The sequence below is a fragment of the Lupinus angustifolius genome, chromosome LG03 (genome assembly GCF_001865875.1).
Source record: "Lupinus angustifolius cultivar Tanjil chromosome LG03, LupAngTanjil_v1.0, whole genome shotgun sequence".
In the NCBI taxonomy this organism is placed as follows: domain Eukaryota; kingdom Viridiplantae; phylum Streptophyta; class Magnoliopsida; order Fabales; family Fabaceae; genus Lupinus; species Lupinus angustifolius.
Genome location: NC_032011.1, coordinates 30,045,281 through 30,062,032, shown reverse-complemented (window position 1 = coordinate 30,062,032; position 16,752 = coordinate 30,045,281). Strand labels below are relative to the sequence as shown.

General features: G+C 35.7%; 2 protein-coding genes across 3 annotated transcripts; one reads left to right on the top strand and one right to left on the bottom strand.

Annotated features, from left to right (window-relative positions):
* On the top strand, positions 4,462-7,736 carry LOC109344463 (rhomboid-like protein 11, chloroplastic). The gene is made up of 7 exons (XM_019583275.1): positions 4,462-4,688; positions 5,489-5,613; positions 5,718-5,803; positions 6,298-6,338; positions 6,421-6,587; positions 6,672-6,734; positions 7,233-7,736. Exons 1-7 carry the CDS (start codon positions 4,517-4,519, stop codon positions 7,380-7,382), a joined length of 804 nt encoding a protein of 267 aa, XP_019438820.1. The 5' UTR covers positions 4,462-4,516; the 3' UTR covers positions 7,383-7,736.
* On the bottom strand, positions 10,654-14,336 carry LOC109344460 (two-on-two hemoglobin-3-like). 2 transcript variants are annotated; one of them, XM_019583274.1, is made up of 5 exons: positions 14,128-14,336; positions 13,908-14,038; positions 11,021-11,165; positions 10,848-10,945; positions 10,654-10,815 (listed from the first exon to the last, which is right to left on the bottom strand). In XM_019583274.1, the coding sequence occupies exons 1-4, from the start codon at positions 14,262-14,264 to the stop codon at positions 10,894-10,896; spliced, it is 465 nt and encodes a 154-aa protein (XP_019438819.1). In that variant the 5' UTR covers positions 14,265-14,336; the 3' UTR covers positions 10,654-10,815; positions 10,848-10,893. The 2 variants fall into 2 exon arrangements, with proteins under 2 accessions (XP_019438819.1, XP_019438818.1); XM_019583273.1 differs by having other exon boundaries at positions 10,654-10,945; positions 14,128-14,335.

The window sequence follows — 16,752 nt, the reverse complement described above, 5'->3', positions numbered from 1 at the left end:
CTCATCCTATCCTCCTCCTTATCGTCATCCTCTTACTCTTCCTTATCCTATCCTCATCCTCATCATACCCTCTTCCTGATCCTCGTCCACTTCCTCATCCTATCCTCATCCTCATACTCTTCCTCATCCTCATCCTCATCCTCATCCTCGTCCTCATCCTATCCTCATCCTCTTCCTCATCCTCGTCCTCATCCTATCCTCATCCTCTTCCTCATCCTCGTCCTCATCCTATCCTCATCCTCTTCCTCATCCTCGTCCTCATCCTATCCTCATCCTCTTCCTCATCCTCGTCCTCATCCTATCCTCATCCTCTTCCTCATCCTCGTCCTCATCCTATCCTCATCCTCTTCCTCATCCTCGTCCTCATCCTATCCTCATCCTCTTCCTCATCCTCGTCCTCATCCTATCCTCATCCTCTTCCTCATCCTCGTCCTCATCCTATCCTCATCCTCTTCCTCATCCTCGTCCTCATCCTATCCTCATCCTCTTCCTCATCCTCGTCCTCATCCTATCCTCATCCTCTTCCTCATCCTCGTCCTCATCCTATCCTCATCCTCTTCCTCATCCTCGTCCTCATCCTATCCTCATCCTCTTCCTCATCCTCGTCCTCATCCTATCCTCATCCTCTTCCTCATCCTCGTCCTCATCCTATCCTCATCCTCTTCCTCATCCTCGTCCTCATCCTATCCTCATCCTCTTCCTCATCCTCGTCCTCATCCTATCCTCATCCTCTTCCTCATCCTCGTCCTCATCCTATCCTCATCCTCTTCCTCATCCTCGTCCTCATCCTATCCTCATCCTCTTCCTCATCCTCGTCCTCATCCTATCCTCATCCTCTTCCTCATCCTCGTCCTCATCCTATCCTCATCCTCTTCCTCATCCTCGTCCTCATCCTATCCTCATCCTCTTCCTCATCCTCGTCCTCATCCTATCCTCATCCTCTTCCTCATCCTCGTCCTCATCCTATCCTCATCCTCTTCCTCATCCTCGTCCTCATCCTATCCTCATCCTCTTCCTCATCCTCGTCCTCATCCTATCCTCATCCTCTTCCTCATCCTCGTCCTCATCCTATCCTCATCCTCTTCCTCATCCTCGTCCTCATCCTATCCTCATCCTCTTCCTCATCCTCGTCCTCATCCTATCCTCATCCTCTTCCTCATCCTCGTCCTCATCCTATCCTCATCCTCTTCCTCATCCTCGTCCTCATCCTATCCTCATCCTCTTCCTCATCCTCGTCCTCATCCTATCCTCATCCTCTTCCTCATCCTCGTCCTCATCCTATCCTCATCCTCTTCCTCATCCTCGTCCTCATCCTATCCTCATCCTCTTCCTCATCCTCGTCCTCATCCTATCCTCATCCTCTTCCTCATCCTCGTCCTCATCCTATCCTCATCCTCTTCCTCATCCTCGTCCTCATCCTATCCTCATCCTCTTCCTCATCCTCGTCCTCATCCTATCCTCATCCTCTTCCTCATCCTCGTCCTCATCCTATCCTCATCCTCTTCCTCATCCTCGTCCTCATCCTATCCTCATCCTCTTCCTCATCCTCGTCCTCATCCTATCCTCATCCTCTTCCTCATCCTCGTCCTCATCCTATCCTCATCCTCTTCCTCATCCTCGTCCTCATCCTATCCTCATCCTCTTCCTCATCCTCGTCCTCATCCTATCCTCATCCTCTTCCTCATCCTCGTCCTCATCCTATCCTCATCCTCTTCCTCATCCTCGTCCTCATCCTATCCTCATCCTCTTCCTCATCCTCGTCCTCATCCTATCCTCATCCTCTTCCTCATCCTCGTCCTCATCCTATCCTCATCCTCTTCCTCATCCTCGTCCTCATCCTATCCTCATCCTCTTCCTCATCCTCGTCCTCATCCTATCCTCATCCTCTTCCTCATCCTCGTCCTCATCCTATCCTCATCCTCTTCCTCATCCTCGTCCTCATCCTATCCTCATCCTCTTCCTCATCCTCGTCCTCATCCTATCCTCATCCTCTTCCTCATCCTCGTCCTCATCCTATCCTCATCCTCTTCCTCATCCTCGTCCTCATCCTATCCTCATCCTCTTCCTCATCCTCGTCCTCATCCTATCCTCATCCTCTTCCTCATCCTCGTCCTCATCCTATCCTCATCCTCTTCCTCATCCTCGTCCTCATCCTATCCTCATCCTCTTCCTCATCCTCGTCCTCATCCTATCCTCATCCTCTTCCTCATCCTCGTCCTCATCCTATCCTCATCCTCTTCCTCATCCTCGTCCTCATCCTATCCTCATCCTCTTCCTCATCCTCGTCCTCATCCTATCCTCATCCTCTTCCTCATCCTCGTCCTCATCCTATCCTCATCCTCTTCCTCATCCTCGTCCTCATCCTATCCTCATCCTCTTCCTCATCCTCGTCCTCATCCTATCCTCATCCTCTTCCTCATCCTCGTCCTCATCCTATCCTCATCCTCTTCCTCATCCTCGTCCTCATCCTATCCTCATCCTCTTCCTCATCCTCGTCCTCATCCTATCCTCATCCTCTTCCTCATCCTCGTCCTCATCCTATCCTCATCCTCTTCCTCATCCTCGTCCTCATCCTATCCTCATCCTCTTCCTCATCCTCGTCCTCATCCTATCCTCATCCTCTTCCTCATCCTCGTCCTCATCCTATCCTCATCCTCTTCCTCATCCTCGTCCTCATCCTATCCTCATCCTCTTCCTCATCCTCGTCCTCATCCTATCCTCATCCTCTTCCTCATCCTCGTCCTCATCCTATCCTCATCCTCTTCCTCATCCTCGTCCTCATCCTATCCTCATCCTCTTCCTCATCCTCGTCCTCATCCTATCCTCATCCTCTTCCTCATCCTCGTCCTCATCCTATCCTCATCCTCTTCCTCATCCTCGTCCTCATCCTATCCTCATCCTCTTCCTCATCCTCGTCCTCATCCTATCCTCATCCTCTTCCTCATCCTCGTCCTCATCCTATCCTCATCCTCTTCCTCATCCTCGTCCTCATCCTATCCTCATCCTCTTCCTCATCCTCGTCCTCATCCTATCCTCATCCTCTTCCTCATCCTCGTCCTCATCCTATCCTCATCCTCTTCCTCATCCTCGTCCTCATCCTATCCTCATCCTCTTCCTCATCCTCGTCCTCATCCTATCCTCATCCTCTTCCTCATCCTCGTCCTCATCCTATCCTCATCCTCTTCCTCATCCTCGTCCTCATCCTATCCTCATCCTCTTCCTCATCCTCGTCCTCATCCTATCCTCATCCTCTTCCTCATCCTCGTCCTCATCCTATCCTCATCCTCTTCCTCATCCTCGTCCTCATCCTATCCTCATCCTCTTCCTCATCCTCGTCCTCATCCTATCCTCATCCTCTTCCTCATCCTCGTCCTCATCCTATCCTCATCCTCTTCCTCATCCTCGTCCTCATCCTATCCTCATCCTCTTCCTCATCCTCGTCCTCATCCTATCCTCATCCTCTTCCTCATCCTCGTCCTCATCCTATCCTCATCCTCTTCCTCATCCTCGTCCTCATCCTATCCTCATCCTCTTCCTCATCCTCGTCCTCATCCTATCCTCATCCTCTTCCTCATCCTCGTCCTCATCCTATCCTCATCCTCTTCCTCATCCTCGTCCTCATCCTATCCTCATCCTCTTCCTCATCCTCGTCCTCATCCTATCCTCATCCTCTTCCTCATCCTCGTCCTCATCCTATCCTCATCCTCTTCCTCATCCTCGTCCTCATCCTATCCTCATCCTCTTCCTCATCCTCGTCCTCATCCTATCCTCATCCTCTTCCTCATCCTCGTCCTCATCCTATCCTCATCCTCTTCCTCATCCTCGTCCTCATCCTATCCTCATCCTCTTCCTCATCCTCGTCCTCATCCTATCCTCATCCTCTTCCTCATCCTCGTCCTCATCCTATCCTCATCCTCTTCCTCATCCTCGTCCTCATCCTATCCTCATCCTCTTCCTCATCCTCGTCCTCATCCTATCCTCATCCTCTTCCTCATCCTCGTCCTCATCCTATCCTCATCCTCTTCCTCATCCTCGTCCTCATCCTATCCTCATCCTCTTCCTCATCCTCGTCCTCATCCTATCCTCATCCTCTTCCTCATCCTCGTCCTCATCCTATCCTCATCCTCTTCCTCATCCTCGTCCTCATCCTATCCTCATCCTCTTCCTCATCCTCGTCCTCATCCTATCCTCATCCTCTTCCTCATCCTCGTCCTCATCCTATCCTCATCCTCATCCTCATCCTCATCCTCATTCACGTCCTCATCCTCATCCTCATCCTCCTCCTCATCCTCATCCTCTTCCTCCTGCGTAGCCTATCCTCATCCTCATTCACGTGCTCATCCTATCCGCATCCTCATTCTATCCTCATCCTCATTCACGTCCTCATCCTATCCTCATCCTCCTCCTCATCCTCATCCTATCCTCATCCTCCTCCTCATCCTNTAGGTATGAAACTTTGAATTAATGGATAGTGTTTGAAACAAACATACAAAGTAGTAGTAGTTGTTGTTCTTCAATGGCGCAGTTACGAGTTTCTGCTACACTTCAATCATTCAAGTTACAATCTTTGTTCTTCAATTCCAAACCCTCTTCTTTCAATTTTCATCATTATCACTCCTTACCCATTATCATGCTTCCTTCCCCAACTCGCACAATATGCTACAACATCAACAACAACAACAAATCAGGTAATCAAATACGCATGTTTTGCCTTATCTTCTTTCTTAGGCATTTTATCAAACACTTTTCCTGCAAAACTTATATTTCTTTAGATATTGCAAACAGCACGTTATTTCAGCTTAGCATAATTTAAGACATTCACACACACACATATATATATATATATGGGAGTGTGAAAATAATATATCTAGGTTTTACAACCGGATAATTAGGATTAAAAATTAGTGATTAGTCAGCATATATATATATATATATATATATATATATGGAAGTGACTCAAGTGATAACAGTTATCGTATAAAAACTATCAAATCAATAAATTTGGGTTTTACAATTAGAGATGAGATGTTAGGATTAAAAGTTAGTTATTAGTCATATAATCACTTTTAATCTTAACCATTCATATAAAATCTAATGACCCATATTAATTGTTCTCATTTCTTATACTAACAATTGTTCATATATATATATATACATAATATATGAAGTGATCAAGTGAGAACAGTTGTTACAATGGGGAAATTATAACAGTTAATATACAGTATTGGATCTTATTTGAATGATCAAGATCAAAAGATAAATGCACGTGACTTTTGTTAAATAATAACCAATAACTAACTTTTAAAATCTTAATCATCGATGTATGTTTGTCTTATGCTTTAGCTGGAGCGAATCCAAATCCATACATGTAAAGTATTTGTTAATATATAAGAAGATGTTGTGGCTGCATAATGTTATGTGACTAGCAATTTAAAACCTTGCAGCTTAGTTTTGGGAATTCTGTGATATAAATACTGTGCCTGGTTAGATTTGGTATCGCAGCTGGAGCTCGGGAAACCAGAGCAAAAGAGGAAACCGGAGAAACGTGTGAATGGGATATTCTGGATCATACTCCTTAACATTGGGATATTCGTCGCAGACCATTTTTTTAAGGTTTCTAATTTAGTCTGCTAACTAATATGAACTCTGTAATCATAAAGAATTTCAGAATTTCTTGTAACATTGGGATGCTTAGTTCTATATCAATTGTGGTCTAGGTTAATGGCGTCAAGGCGTTGTACTTGTACCACAACTGGCCTGTTTGGTACCAGTTTGTCACAGCAACATTTTGTCATGCTAATTGGTGAGTCGTCTTCTATGACGCCTATTATCGTTACTTGTTAGTAAAATGCGCACAGTATTCTCTATCGGCTATGTTTGTATATTTAATGTTGCATTCAATGGAATCATATGAAATGGTTTGTGATGAAATGGAATGGAACATAACAAAATTACCATCCTATTCTTTGGATATTTTATGATGGAGTGGAGTGAATAATAAGTTCATTCCATATCCACTCCATGTCTCCATCCCCTATCCTCCAATCTGGAAGGGGAAAATAGAGTTATTCGATTTCACTCGACCAGGTTTCGTTCTGTCCTATTTTAAACAATCCAAACAACGGAACCTAGTATCGTTCCATTCTTCTTCATTACATTCCATCCATTTTTCATCAAACCAAAGGAAGCTTTATTTAGTTATTTTTTCCTTCAACAAAGATCAACACCGAGATATTATTTTCTAAGTATATATCATTTTGTAATCTCACTACTGCCTTTACATGTAAATGTTTTCAGGAATCATCTTTCTAGCAATCTTTTCTTCTTATACATTTTTGGTAAGGCTTAAGGTTATTTCTGGCAAGTTCAGTTGCTGCAGAATTGATGCTAGCATCTGATATTTTGTTCTTTCCACAACAGGAAAGCTCGTTGAAGAAGAGGAAGGAAGCTTTGCTTTGTGGATTTCTTACATTTTTACTGGTGTTGGAGCTAACCTTGTTTCGTGGTTGGTTTTACCAAGAAATGCAGTTTCTGTTGGGGCTTCTGGTGCTGTTTTTGGGTTATTTGCTATCAGTGTCCTCGTAAAGGTACCTGAAATCGTATCGTAATCTTGGTTCATTTTTTCTAGTTATACTTCGAAGTTCTTACAGTATTACTTTAACTCGATGTAGATGTCATGGGATTGGAGAAAGATCCTTGAAGTACTTATATTGGGCCAGTTTGTCATAGAGAAGGTGAGCAAAAAGTCATCATGTAAAGTCGCAATAAATGGTTATGGACGTTATTTCCATGAGTTACTTTATGAACCTTTTTTGTATCTTTTACAGAGATACAGGAACCTCCAGTGTCATATTGTTTGCTCTTTTTATGTGGTACATTTAAATTGTTTCGATGAATACAAAAAAAGTATCCGAAAACATGTTTGGAATTTGCCTTAGGTGGTTCGGGTGTGTATGGCCTATAGAACCCCAATAAGGAGATCTCAAACATCAATAGTTATAGGTAAATGGCTTGAATATAGAAATATATAAAATGATTTACAATAGGACATTATGACGTGGTTTGATGCAGGTAGTATTGTAGCCAATCCCGCCTAATGAAAAAGATATTCGGTTGTATTTATTTTGTTCGAAAGGATAAAATGGACATCGTGTTGTTTGGGTTATGCTTGAACTGCTAGTTATAACTATCAGTGTCCTCTATAATTGACTTGTTCTTTGCGAGCTCTACAGGTCATGGAAGCAGCCCAAGCTTCGACCTCACTCCGTGGAGGCTACGCATTGCAAAATGTCAATCATATTGCACATCTTTCTGGCGCTCTTGTCGGTGTGCTTTTGGTTTGGCTCCTTAGTAAAGTACCTTCTGGTCCTTCAGACTCATAATCCACTTTGCACATGAAAAGGAAGAAGCTGAGCTACAAATGTAACTTTGCCCCAACCATTATTTCACTGCAGGACTGTCATGTTACAAATGTAAGACGAATAAATACACAAGCTCCGAAAATGTTACAGAAACCGTTGAATTCGGAAAAGCTCTAGTTCAAGCTAGAAGATTTGTTGTATGACTATGGATTATGTATAATGAATATAATTTTTTACTTGGCTTAAGTCATTTGTGAGATTGAATATAATGTAATGTTCTGCAAATGAGCAATATTTATTTGACAGTATCGGAGACTGAATTGAAACTACTACTGGAACATAAACAGTTCTGACCGAGCCTATTTATCGCCTTCATTTGTTGTTGTCAGTTTCATTTTACTGTTACGACCGGGCAAGCAACTCTTACACGGTACAGACTAAAGAGGAAGAAGAGTATCAAGAATTTGAAAATTCTGGATTATCGATTAGTCGAGTGAAGTCGAATCTAAGTGCAATTTTTAAAAAATTGAATACAATCCATGACATTTGCAGTTTGTGTAAACACAGATGCAAATGTGAATGGTGTATCAGGTCATACCTGACCTTCATAGTGCCCACAAAGAATGGGAGTTCCAGAACAAAAAAGTAAGTGTTTTAATTGTACAAATACTTCTAATAGGAGCGACACTTGTTGGAAGGGACAATCATGTACCTCGAAAGGGATTAGTTCCTTAACCAAAAGGTGAAGAGATACCCTTGGTGGTACCCAGAAAATCGAAAAAAGTATTCCAACTCTTCACCTTCACAAGTTGAACATTGATATAAAGTCCTAAACTTTAGAAATGTTGAAAACAAGTATGATAATAATTACAAGTTGAATATCAACAAAAAAAAATATGTAACATTGCACACATCCCAATTAAGTAATACTTTTACTTTTTTGTTGTTGAAATGAAGTAATACTTCCATTTAGTTATAGAATACAAATGAAATTTTATGCATGTTAACCATGACATGTTAAATTTTGCCTTATTTTTTTTCCATATAATTGTGAAGAGTAAAATACTATATATTTAAATAAAAAAACAATCCACATCTTTTCTTTTTTATGGATGAGGATTTTTTTGTTAATATATACATTTGTCGGTGTATAGATTTTTACAGTATCAATACATCATATACTTTGTATATATATTACTTTTATTTAATAATCAATAATACATAATATATGAATGATGAATGATCTTGGGAAAAGAAATAAGATAAATTTACAATAATTTAATTTGTACACCTAAAATGAGCTTGGGAAAAGAAATGAGATAAATTGATTCTATTTTTCCAAAGTAAAACATGTCCACCTGAATGCAAAAATAATATTTTGGAAAGTTATGTGTAGTAAAAACATATTCTCATATTTATTTGTCTGTAAAATAACATTTTTGGTAGAAATAATATGTTTCGGTAGAATCAATGTCACCAATAAGTCATTGGTCTAGTGATATAAAATTTTATTAGATTCCAGAAAAATAAAAAAGTTAAAAGTTCAATTTTTTAGAGTGACAATTATTGAAAAGATAAATCATCCAAGTGGAGATAAAGCATGATGAAAACTTGAAAAGACACATGCTGTATGTGAGGACAATCATCAATTCATAATATAGGCAATGATATTACACAACACAAGTTTAATGGTAATACTCAACACTGCTATTATTAATTAATATACAAATGCTTTAATTATTATTTATTAGTTACTTTTTTAAGAGCTTTGAAATATTACAATCTCCTTTATGGATGGAACTGATTTTCATAATATTGTGATTTTGTTTTAAACTTTCTTTTATGATGTATTAAAGTGTTTTGACTTGTTTGAATAATTAGGATTTAATTATTATTTGGTGAAGTGAGGACATTTGAGTTTAGTCAATGTTTGGTTTAACATTGTTGATAGTTAGAAGAAGTCAAAGCATTGAGATAAAGCGACTAAAGTGAAGGAGAAGATCAATACGATCTTAAATTATTTTAATGAAATTTTCGGATATCTCAAAATTGGAAGAGTCTTATAAATTAAGAAACTTGTATGAAAAATGTTTTACATGTTAGATTCTTTAATCTCGTTTATAACAGTGTATATAAGTCTTATATGTTTAATATGCTGAGTTTATAAATAATTATAATTGAATAAATGTGAGTATAATATATCAAAATTATCTTATATATTATATGTATAATATATGAAATTGTTTATTTGATTACTTTTAATATAGCCGTATGTGATGCCATGTTATTATCATTGACATAATAGGTATTATTGTTATAATTTGTTATGAATTGTTGGTTGCAATTTTAAATTGTTATGCTATTGATTGTGTTGATGTAAAAAAATACATATATTTGAAATCATGGTTTGAGCATACATGAGAAAATTATAAGTTAATTGTGAGAAATACCACAAATCTTATATGTGGATTAAAAATAATTAAAGTGTAAAATATAGATATTCTTAAGTTCTCTTGACAAAAAATAGACTTTGTTTAATACAAAAACTTTGTTTAGAAATATATGGATATTTTCACACCGGAATAGTTGATCAACAAACATGAGAAACCTAGACAAAAAAATGAGAGACAAAAATAAGAGGACATATATTTTACCATATTTGTAGGGATTAAAAATATATTGTAGCTTTGGAAAATGCATTAAAACATTATTAAGCCTTTTTATTCTCACAAGACATTATCCTATCTACCAGTATGGTGCCCATAATTGTTGTCAAATATATATATATATTAGAATAAAATATATTCTCATATATGGTGACATAAATTATCTCTTTCAGTTATTAAAATTATGATATATATACAATTTTTTTAATTTTTAGAAATATATTTATAGAAAAATATTACATAGGACATATGCACTATGTTTTTAGTTTTTAGAAATATATGGACATGTGCACTATTTTTTTAGTTTTTAGAAATATTTTTGCAGAAAATGATTAAATAGAACATATGTTATGATTTCAAAGTGCACTCTATTAATGAAGAAGGTGTTTGTCTAATAATATAAGGTCACACTAATCATCAGATAGGCCAAAAGGTCAATTGTTCAATTCATGGAAACGATACTTATTGAGAGGGACAACCACACGTCCCGAAATGAATTAGCCTCTTACTCATAGATAAGGGGATACCATTTGTTATACTAAAAAGTGCATAAAGTCTAAAGTAAAAAAGGAACAAGAGGTTTATGTCATGTTTAAGTTCTTGTGGATTGTCTTGGATTCATAAAGTATAAACATGAAAATGAGCATTTATGCTAAAAGTTTCATATCAATGGATAAAGTAATAGAAACTGAAGAATGCTATTCCAATCTTTTCAATTTTCTATGAAGAGAAAAATGCTAAAAACAATTGCACTCATGCTCCATTTCAGCTATGATTGCTTGCATAAGCTCATTGATGGTTTCGAAATTACCGGAAAATAAGTGCCACACAATCTATTTTCCAGCAGCATGCTTGCATGGCATCTGCTAGTTTTGATTCTTCAGCTCATCTCCGGCCACCAGAAAATATGCGGTGTGCCTAAAAAATAAGAGGGGCGTGTAAGTTATTATGAGTGACCGAAAACGATTTACCCGGAAGTAGCAGAAAGTAAACCTGAAAAAGTTCATCATTTTGATCTTTGAGTCATCATCTATATCTGGAGTACTATCCAAAGCTTGTTGCATGTGATGTAGCCACCTCTCAGCAGCTCGATGTGTCACAGGAAATGGTCGGTGTCGACCAATTAGAGCAGGATGCCCTGTTGATATACCAAAAAGGAACCAAGGTTTAAACATCGAAATTGCATCGTGATTAGAAGAAGCAAGTGACCGATACACAATAGACTTCGCCCGGATCTCTTGATCATGTTTACCTTTACGCACAACTTTCAATTTCCATCAATCTACTTATAACTGGAAAACATATGATTTAACAATGCCATTTAAATGTCACAACATAGGGGCATAGGGCACATGATAAGATCGATGGACGGAACTGAAAATGAACATAATTACAGAAACTTGTTCATAATTGTGTACACATTTTCATCATTTGAAAAGTTGCTAAAACTAACCTAGAGTTGCTTCATTCATAAGAGAATGTGTTTCTGGCATTTCTCTTATCCTAATGGTTTGCCTCACATAATATATAGTTTAGGAAGTTGCTCCATTTTCTTTTCAAGAAGTTGTAAAGGAAAAGTTCTAAGGGCACTAAAGATTTTTCTTAAGAGGAACCTACACCACAAAAGGGGTATAAGTGGACTTAGCTAGAAAAATTCAGTGTAATTTTGTTATAACCTATTGCTCCAGTATTCTAGATGTCTAGTTTACAAGGGCCGATCTAAGTCTTTCAGTAACCACTAACCAACAACAACCAAGTCTTTATCCCATTAGGTGGGGTCTGCTACATGGATCGAACGACGTCATAATACTCTATCATAAATCATGTTCATTGATAAAGCATTAAGCTCTAGGTCTTTCTTTATCATTTCCCCTATGATTTTTCTTGGTTTCCATATTCCTCTAGGGGTTGAACTAGCTTTCATTTGATTTATTCTCCTTACGGGGGCTACTACTAGTCTTCTCCACACATGTCCAAACCATCTAAGGTGTGACTCTACCATCTTTTCTACAATAGGAAAAACTACAATTTTCTCTCTGATGCATTCATTTCTAATCATACTTGTCTAGTGTGTCTACTCATCCAATACAATATTCTCATCTTTACTACATGGAGTCTATTTCTTGTTGACATTTTATCGCTCAATATTCAGTTTCATATAACATTACAACCCTTATAGTTGTGCGGTAAACTTCCTTTACGCTTGAGCAATATATTTTTTATCACAAATGACACCTGAAGCACTCCACCATTTCATCCAACCCGCTTAAATCTAATGGTTCACATCTTCGTCAATTTCCCCATCATCTTGTATGATTGACCCAATATACCTAAATCTATTAACTTGTGATATGATATTCTCCCCAGTACTTACCTCTATAATACAATTTGTTCACCTCTTGCTAAACTTACACATCATATATTTCGTCTTACTTCGACTTATACGAAATCCATGTGTTTCTAAAGCTTGTCTCCATAATTCTAACTTCTCATTTAATTACTCTCTCAAGTCTCTCACTACAACAATATCATCCACAAAGAGCACACATGGTGGCACTGGTTTTCGGATATGCTCAGCGTGCACATCCAAGACCATTGTAAACAAGTAAGCGCTCAATATTGACCCTTGCAATAGTCCTAATCATGCTAATCTTAACCCCATCATACATATCCTTAATTTCTCGAATACAGATAATGTGAATACCTTTCCTTTCTAGAGCATGCCACAAAACCTCTCTAGACATCTTATTATACTAACCCCTAACCAATCCTACTATTTGACAAGGTGTTTTTCTTCCTCCCGAAACTTTTATTATTCCCTAAAGAACATCATTTGAGCATTCATATATCAGCATCCAATCAGTAAACAATAAACACATACAAGCAGAACATCATCAAAGTCACATAGTAATATTAGAATAACTAAATTCTTTATTTACTACCCTGTTCATTTTTTGTGAATAACAATCCATTCAAGCAATACATTCCTCAAATGTTATCAAATAAACTACAAAAGTCATAGAAATTTCCTTACAAAGACTTGCACCATAGTACAAGTCACAAAATGTTTGAGAATTACTTGAATATGTAATAGGTTCTGTGTCACTATCTTCAGTATTATGGGTTTTCAATGAATCAAATACTAAGATGAAATCAAACATATTCTTCCCTCTAAACCATTAGCCCTTTAAGACAGCTTCAAAATGCAACCACCAAAATTTATCATGGATAAGTTTGTTTAAGCTATTTTTGAAAACAAAAAAAAAAGGTGATAATTGTGATAAAAATCACTTCTGACATTGGGTTTAAGCAAAAAAATGTTCTAAAATTCTGCTTTTCTAAGAAACTGTTTATATCAGTAAAAAGGACAACCAAGTACACGAGACTCATTCTAATGACTTATCCTCATGTTTCTAGAATTTAAATCCATGGCCTTCATCATTGCGCCGAGACTCATCCTCTAAACTACGTTTTCCAGAACTTAAATCTATGCTTTGCAGAAAAATATAGCTTTTACAAAATAAGCCTAAAAACTATATTTTTAAGCCACTCAATAAATAATTTTCATACAAACAGACTCTAAGCAAAGGTTTAAAATCTGAGTCCATAACCCTAATTTTGATCTTTTTGGTACTACTAATATATCCCCTCACCTTTTGGCTAAGGAACTAATCTCTTTCGGGATGCGTGACTGTTACTCCCAACAAGTGTCGCTTCTAGGAATCGAACCCTAGACTTTTTGGTCATCTGAGGATCTAACTGACGCTGCACAACTAGACGAACACTTTGTTGGTCCCTAATTTTGATTAGGGCCGCAATATTGTGGTTTCGGGAGTCTTTACAACCGCAATCGAATTACGATCTCTACATCTAAGATTACCTCTTCTTTGGGAAAATAGAGGAGGACCTCCCATTCTCTGAACAAAGAACTCATACTGATTTTGAATAGCATTCTCTTTCTCAGAACTTGCAAATATTGAACGAAACCATTCTTCTTCATCATCATAAACTCTGTAAGGAACCAAAAAAGTGATTATTTGAAAAATTAGTGATGAAAATGAAAAAAAGTGATTATTATTATTATTATAAATTATTATTACCTGTTGTAGAAATTGGTTGAGAGATTAATGAAGGTTTGAAGGCCAAGTTTATTGAAAAGATTGGTTTGATCAATGGAGAAAGCATCATTGGTGTTAATTCCACTCCATTCAGAAGCTTTTTGTTGCAGATTCTGCATTTTTTCAATTATCACTTTTACTCTGTTAAGCTTTTGATTCCACTTCCACTAAAAAGTGATTATGTATAAAACCCTTATTGAGATACACGCTAGCTTTTGATTTTAAGTCAGAGCAAATTTATTAATAAAATATCCAATCATTCATTATTCATTTTGAATTATTCTAACATTACTCGATTAATATTAAATATGAATGGTACACCAATACGATGTCGGTGACCAAAAAGTAAGGTTTCAATCTTTAGAATCGTCTAAAAGATATTAGTTTCTTATTCATAAAGTAACGAGATATTATTGATAAGAAGATGGATTCAGTTACTCGTAAGTTTTTTAAACTTATTCCTCATTATAACCATCGGGAAATCCAATTATTTCATTTATGAGTAATGATGATACACAAAAAATATGATTAATGATGATACACTAATAGTATATAAAACTCGTACATTTTTAATTCATATTTTTTTTCTCTTGATAAAAAATGATTGTCATGAGTTTATCAGTTAGTGGGGTCTTACCTGTAAGTACAAAGACTCTATTAATGTTTCTAATAAATAAAAAAGATGTAGGCATAATTTATATATTATTCATATTTTATTATTATTGGTTATTAAATACTTATAAAATCTTATATATATTATACTTTTGATATTTTAAAATTTTAATATATATTGATTTTTTATTTTTAAATTATATTTTTATTTATTACTTCTCTTTTGACTGGTATCTTTCCATTTTTAATTTAATTTTTAATGTAAATTGATGATATTGTTTTAGTGAAAATGCAACAAATTTCTCAATTATTTAATAATTTCTTAAATTATTTGTGGAACCTTTAAAATATGGAAAGATTTAGGACAAATGATGAAATGTATGATGATATTGTTCTTTATTTTTCTTCATGCTTATTTATATGTTTTAAAAGTATTTATCTTTTTTATTGAAGTCACATTTAACTTATTTACAATTAGGGCTTAATAATAAATTAAACTAATATGATATTTGTTCGAAACCTGATTCATTAATGATTGACTTATAAATGATATATATCATTTTCTTATAATATAGAGAGAGAAATTAGGAAGATATATCATTACTTTTTTTATACAATATAGGTTGAATATCTACATTATTTTCCTCACCTCCCAATCTCCCATAACCACCAATCCATCTTCCTCTTCCAAATTTTCTTTATTCAAAGTTGACTTGTTGGTAGATACCCCATCTTACAATTTTCTTTGTTTGTCCTCCAATCCTAAAGAAAACTCAAAATGCACTAGGATACCTTTCTTAAACTCCAAGTTTAATAGAATACGATTTCATTGAATCCCTAGATCGATCAAAATATCAAATGTTTAATTTCTGTAAACAACATTTGAGGATATATTATTATTCAAACAAAAAACTCCAACTCTAATGGTTAGAGAAGACAAATCTTTATTAAATATTAAGATACTTTTCTTAAATTGAAAATGCATATAAATTTTTATATTATTAGTATATCATCTCATCTCATGTAATATTAAAAACTTTAGAAATTAAACTCCATAAAACTATATATTGAGAAAACATAATATTTATGTACTAATTATGTGAAAAAACTTTACACTAAAATAATAAATAGATATTCATATTAAATTGATATATATTTAACCATATCAGAAAAATAACAAATTAACAAAGAGAATGGAAATTTTGTTAGATAATATGATAAAAAATTATATTATTTTGTTAGATTTTCCAACAAAAGCATATATTAAGATAATTAAGGGAATAACTTTTTGGACAAAACTAAGAGTCTCCCTCTCAAATGTTTCTTAGGTTAACTAAGAGAATGAAAAAAAAAGAGAATTTATGAAATACATTTACAAAATAATTATAAGGTATTTTATTTGTAATTATTTTATTACAAAAGTCAACCTATAGACAAATATTCAATGAGTAGAATATATCAATTTAATCCTCAACTTAATAAATTTGGTACATAAAATTATAAAAATATTAATTTAGTCCTCAAATTTATACATATTCAAACAATTTAGATTTTCTCCAAATATTATATGATCATCAAAGAAACTAAATTAATGAATAATGTGCAAAATAAAAAATGAAATTGATAATTTGTAATTTGAGAAATGAAATTGTTCAATGTTATCAAATAGATATTATAGTTAATACTAAAAATATGATCTTCCATATTTCCATAAGAAAAATAATTTTTTGTTAGATATTATAATCCTATACATATTAAAAAGCCATATAGCTAAGAAAGTCAACCTTAAAAATGATAATAAAAGTGCAAATTTTCAATTATCCTTATTATATTTAAAAAACTATAATTTTTTATAATTTTACATTTTCTATGCCCCACTTATTATTTGTCCATATTAAAATATTTGACCTTTTAACAAAACTATTAATTAATGAGTAGTATTATATAAAAATAAAATTATCATAATATTTTTGTAAAAAATAACCACTATGGCTC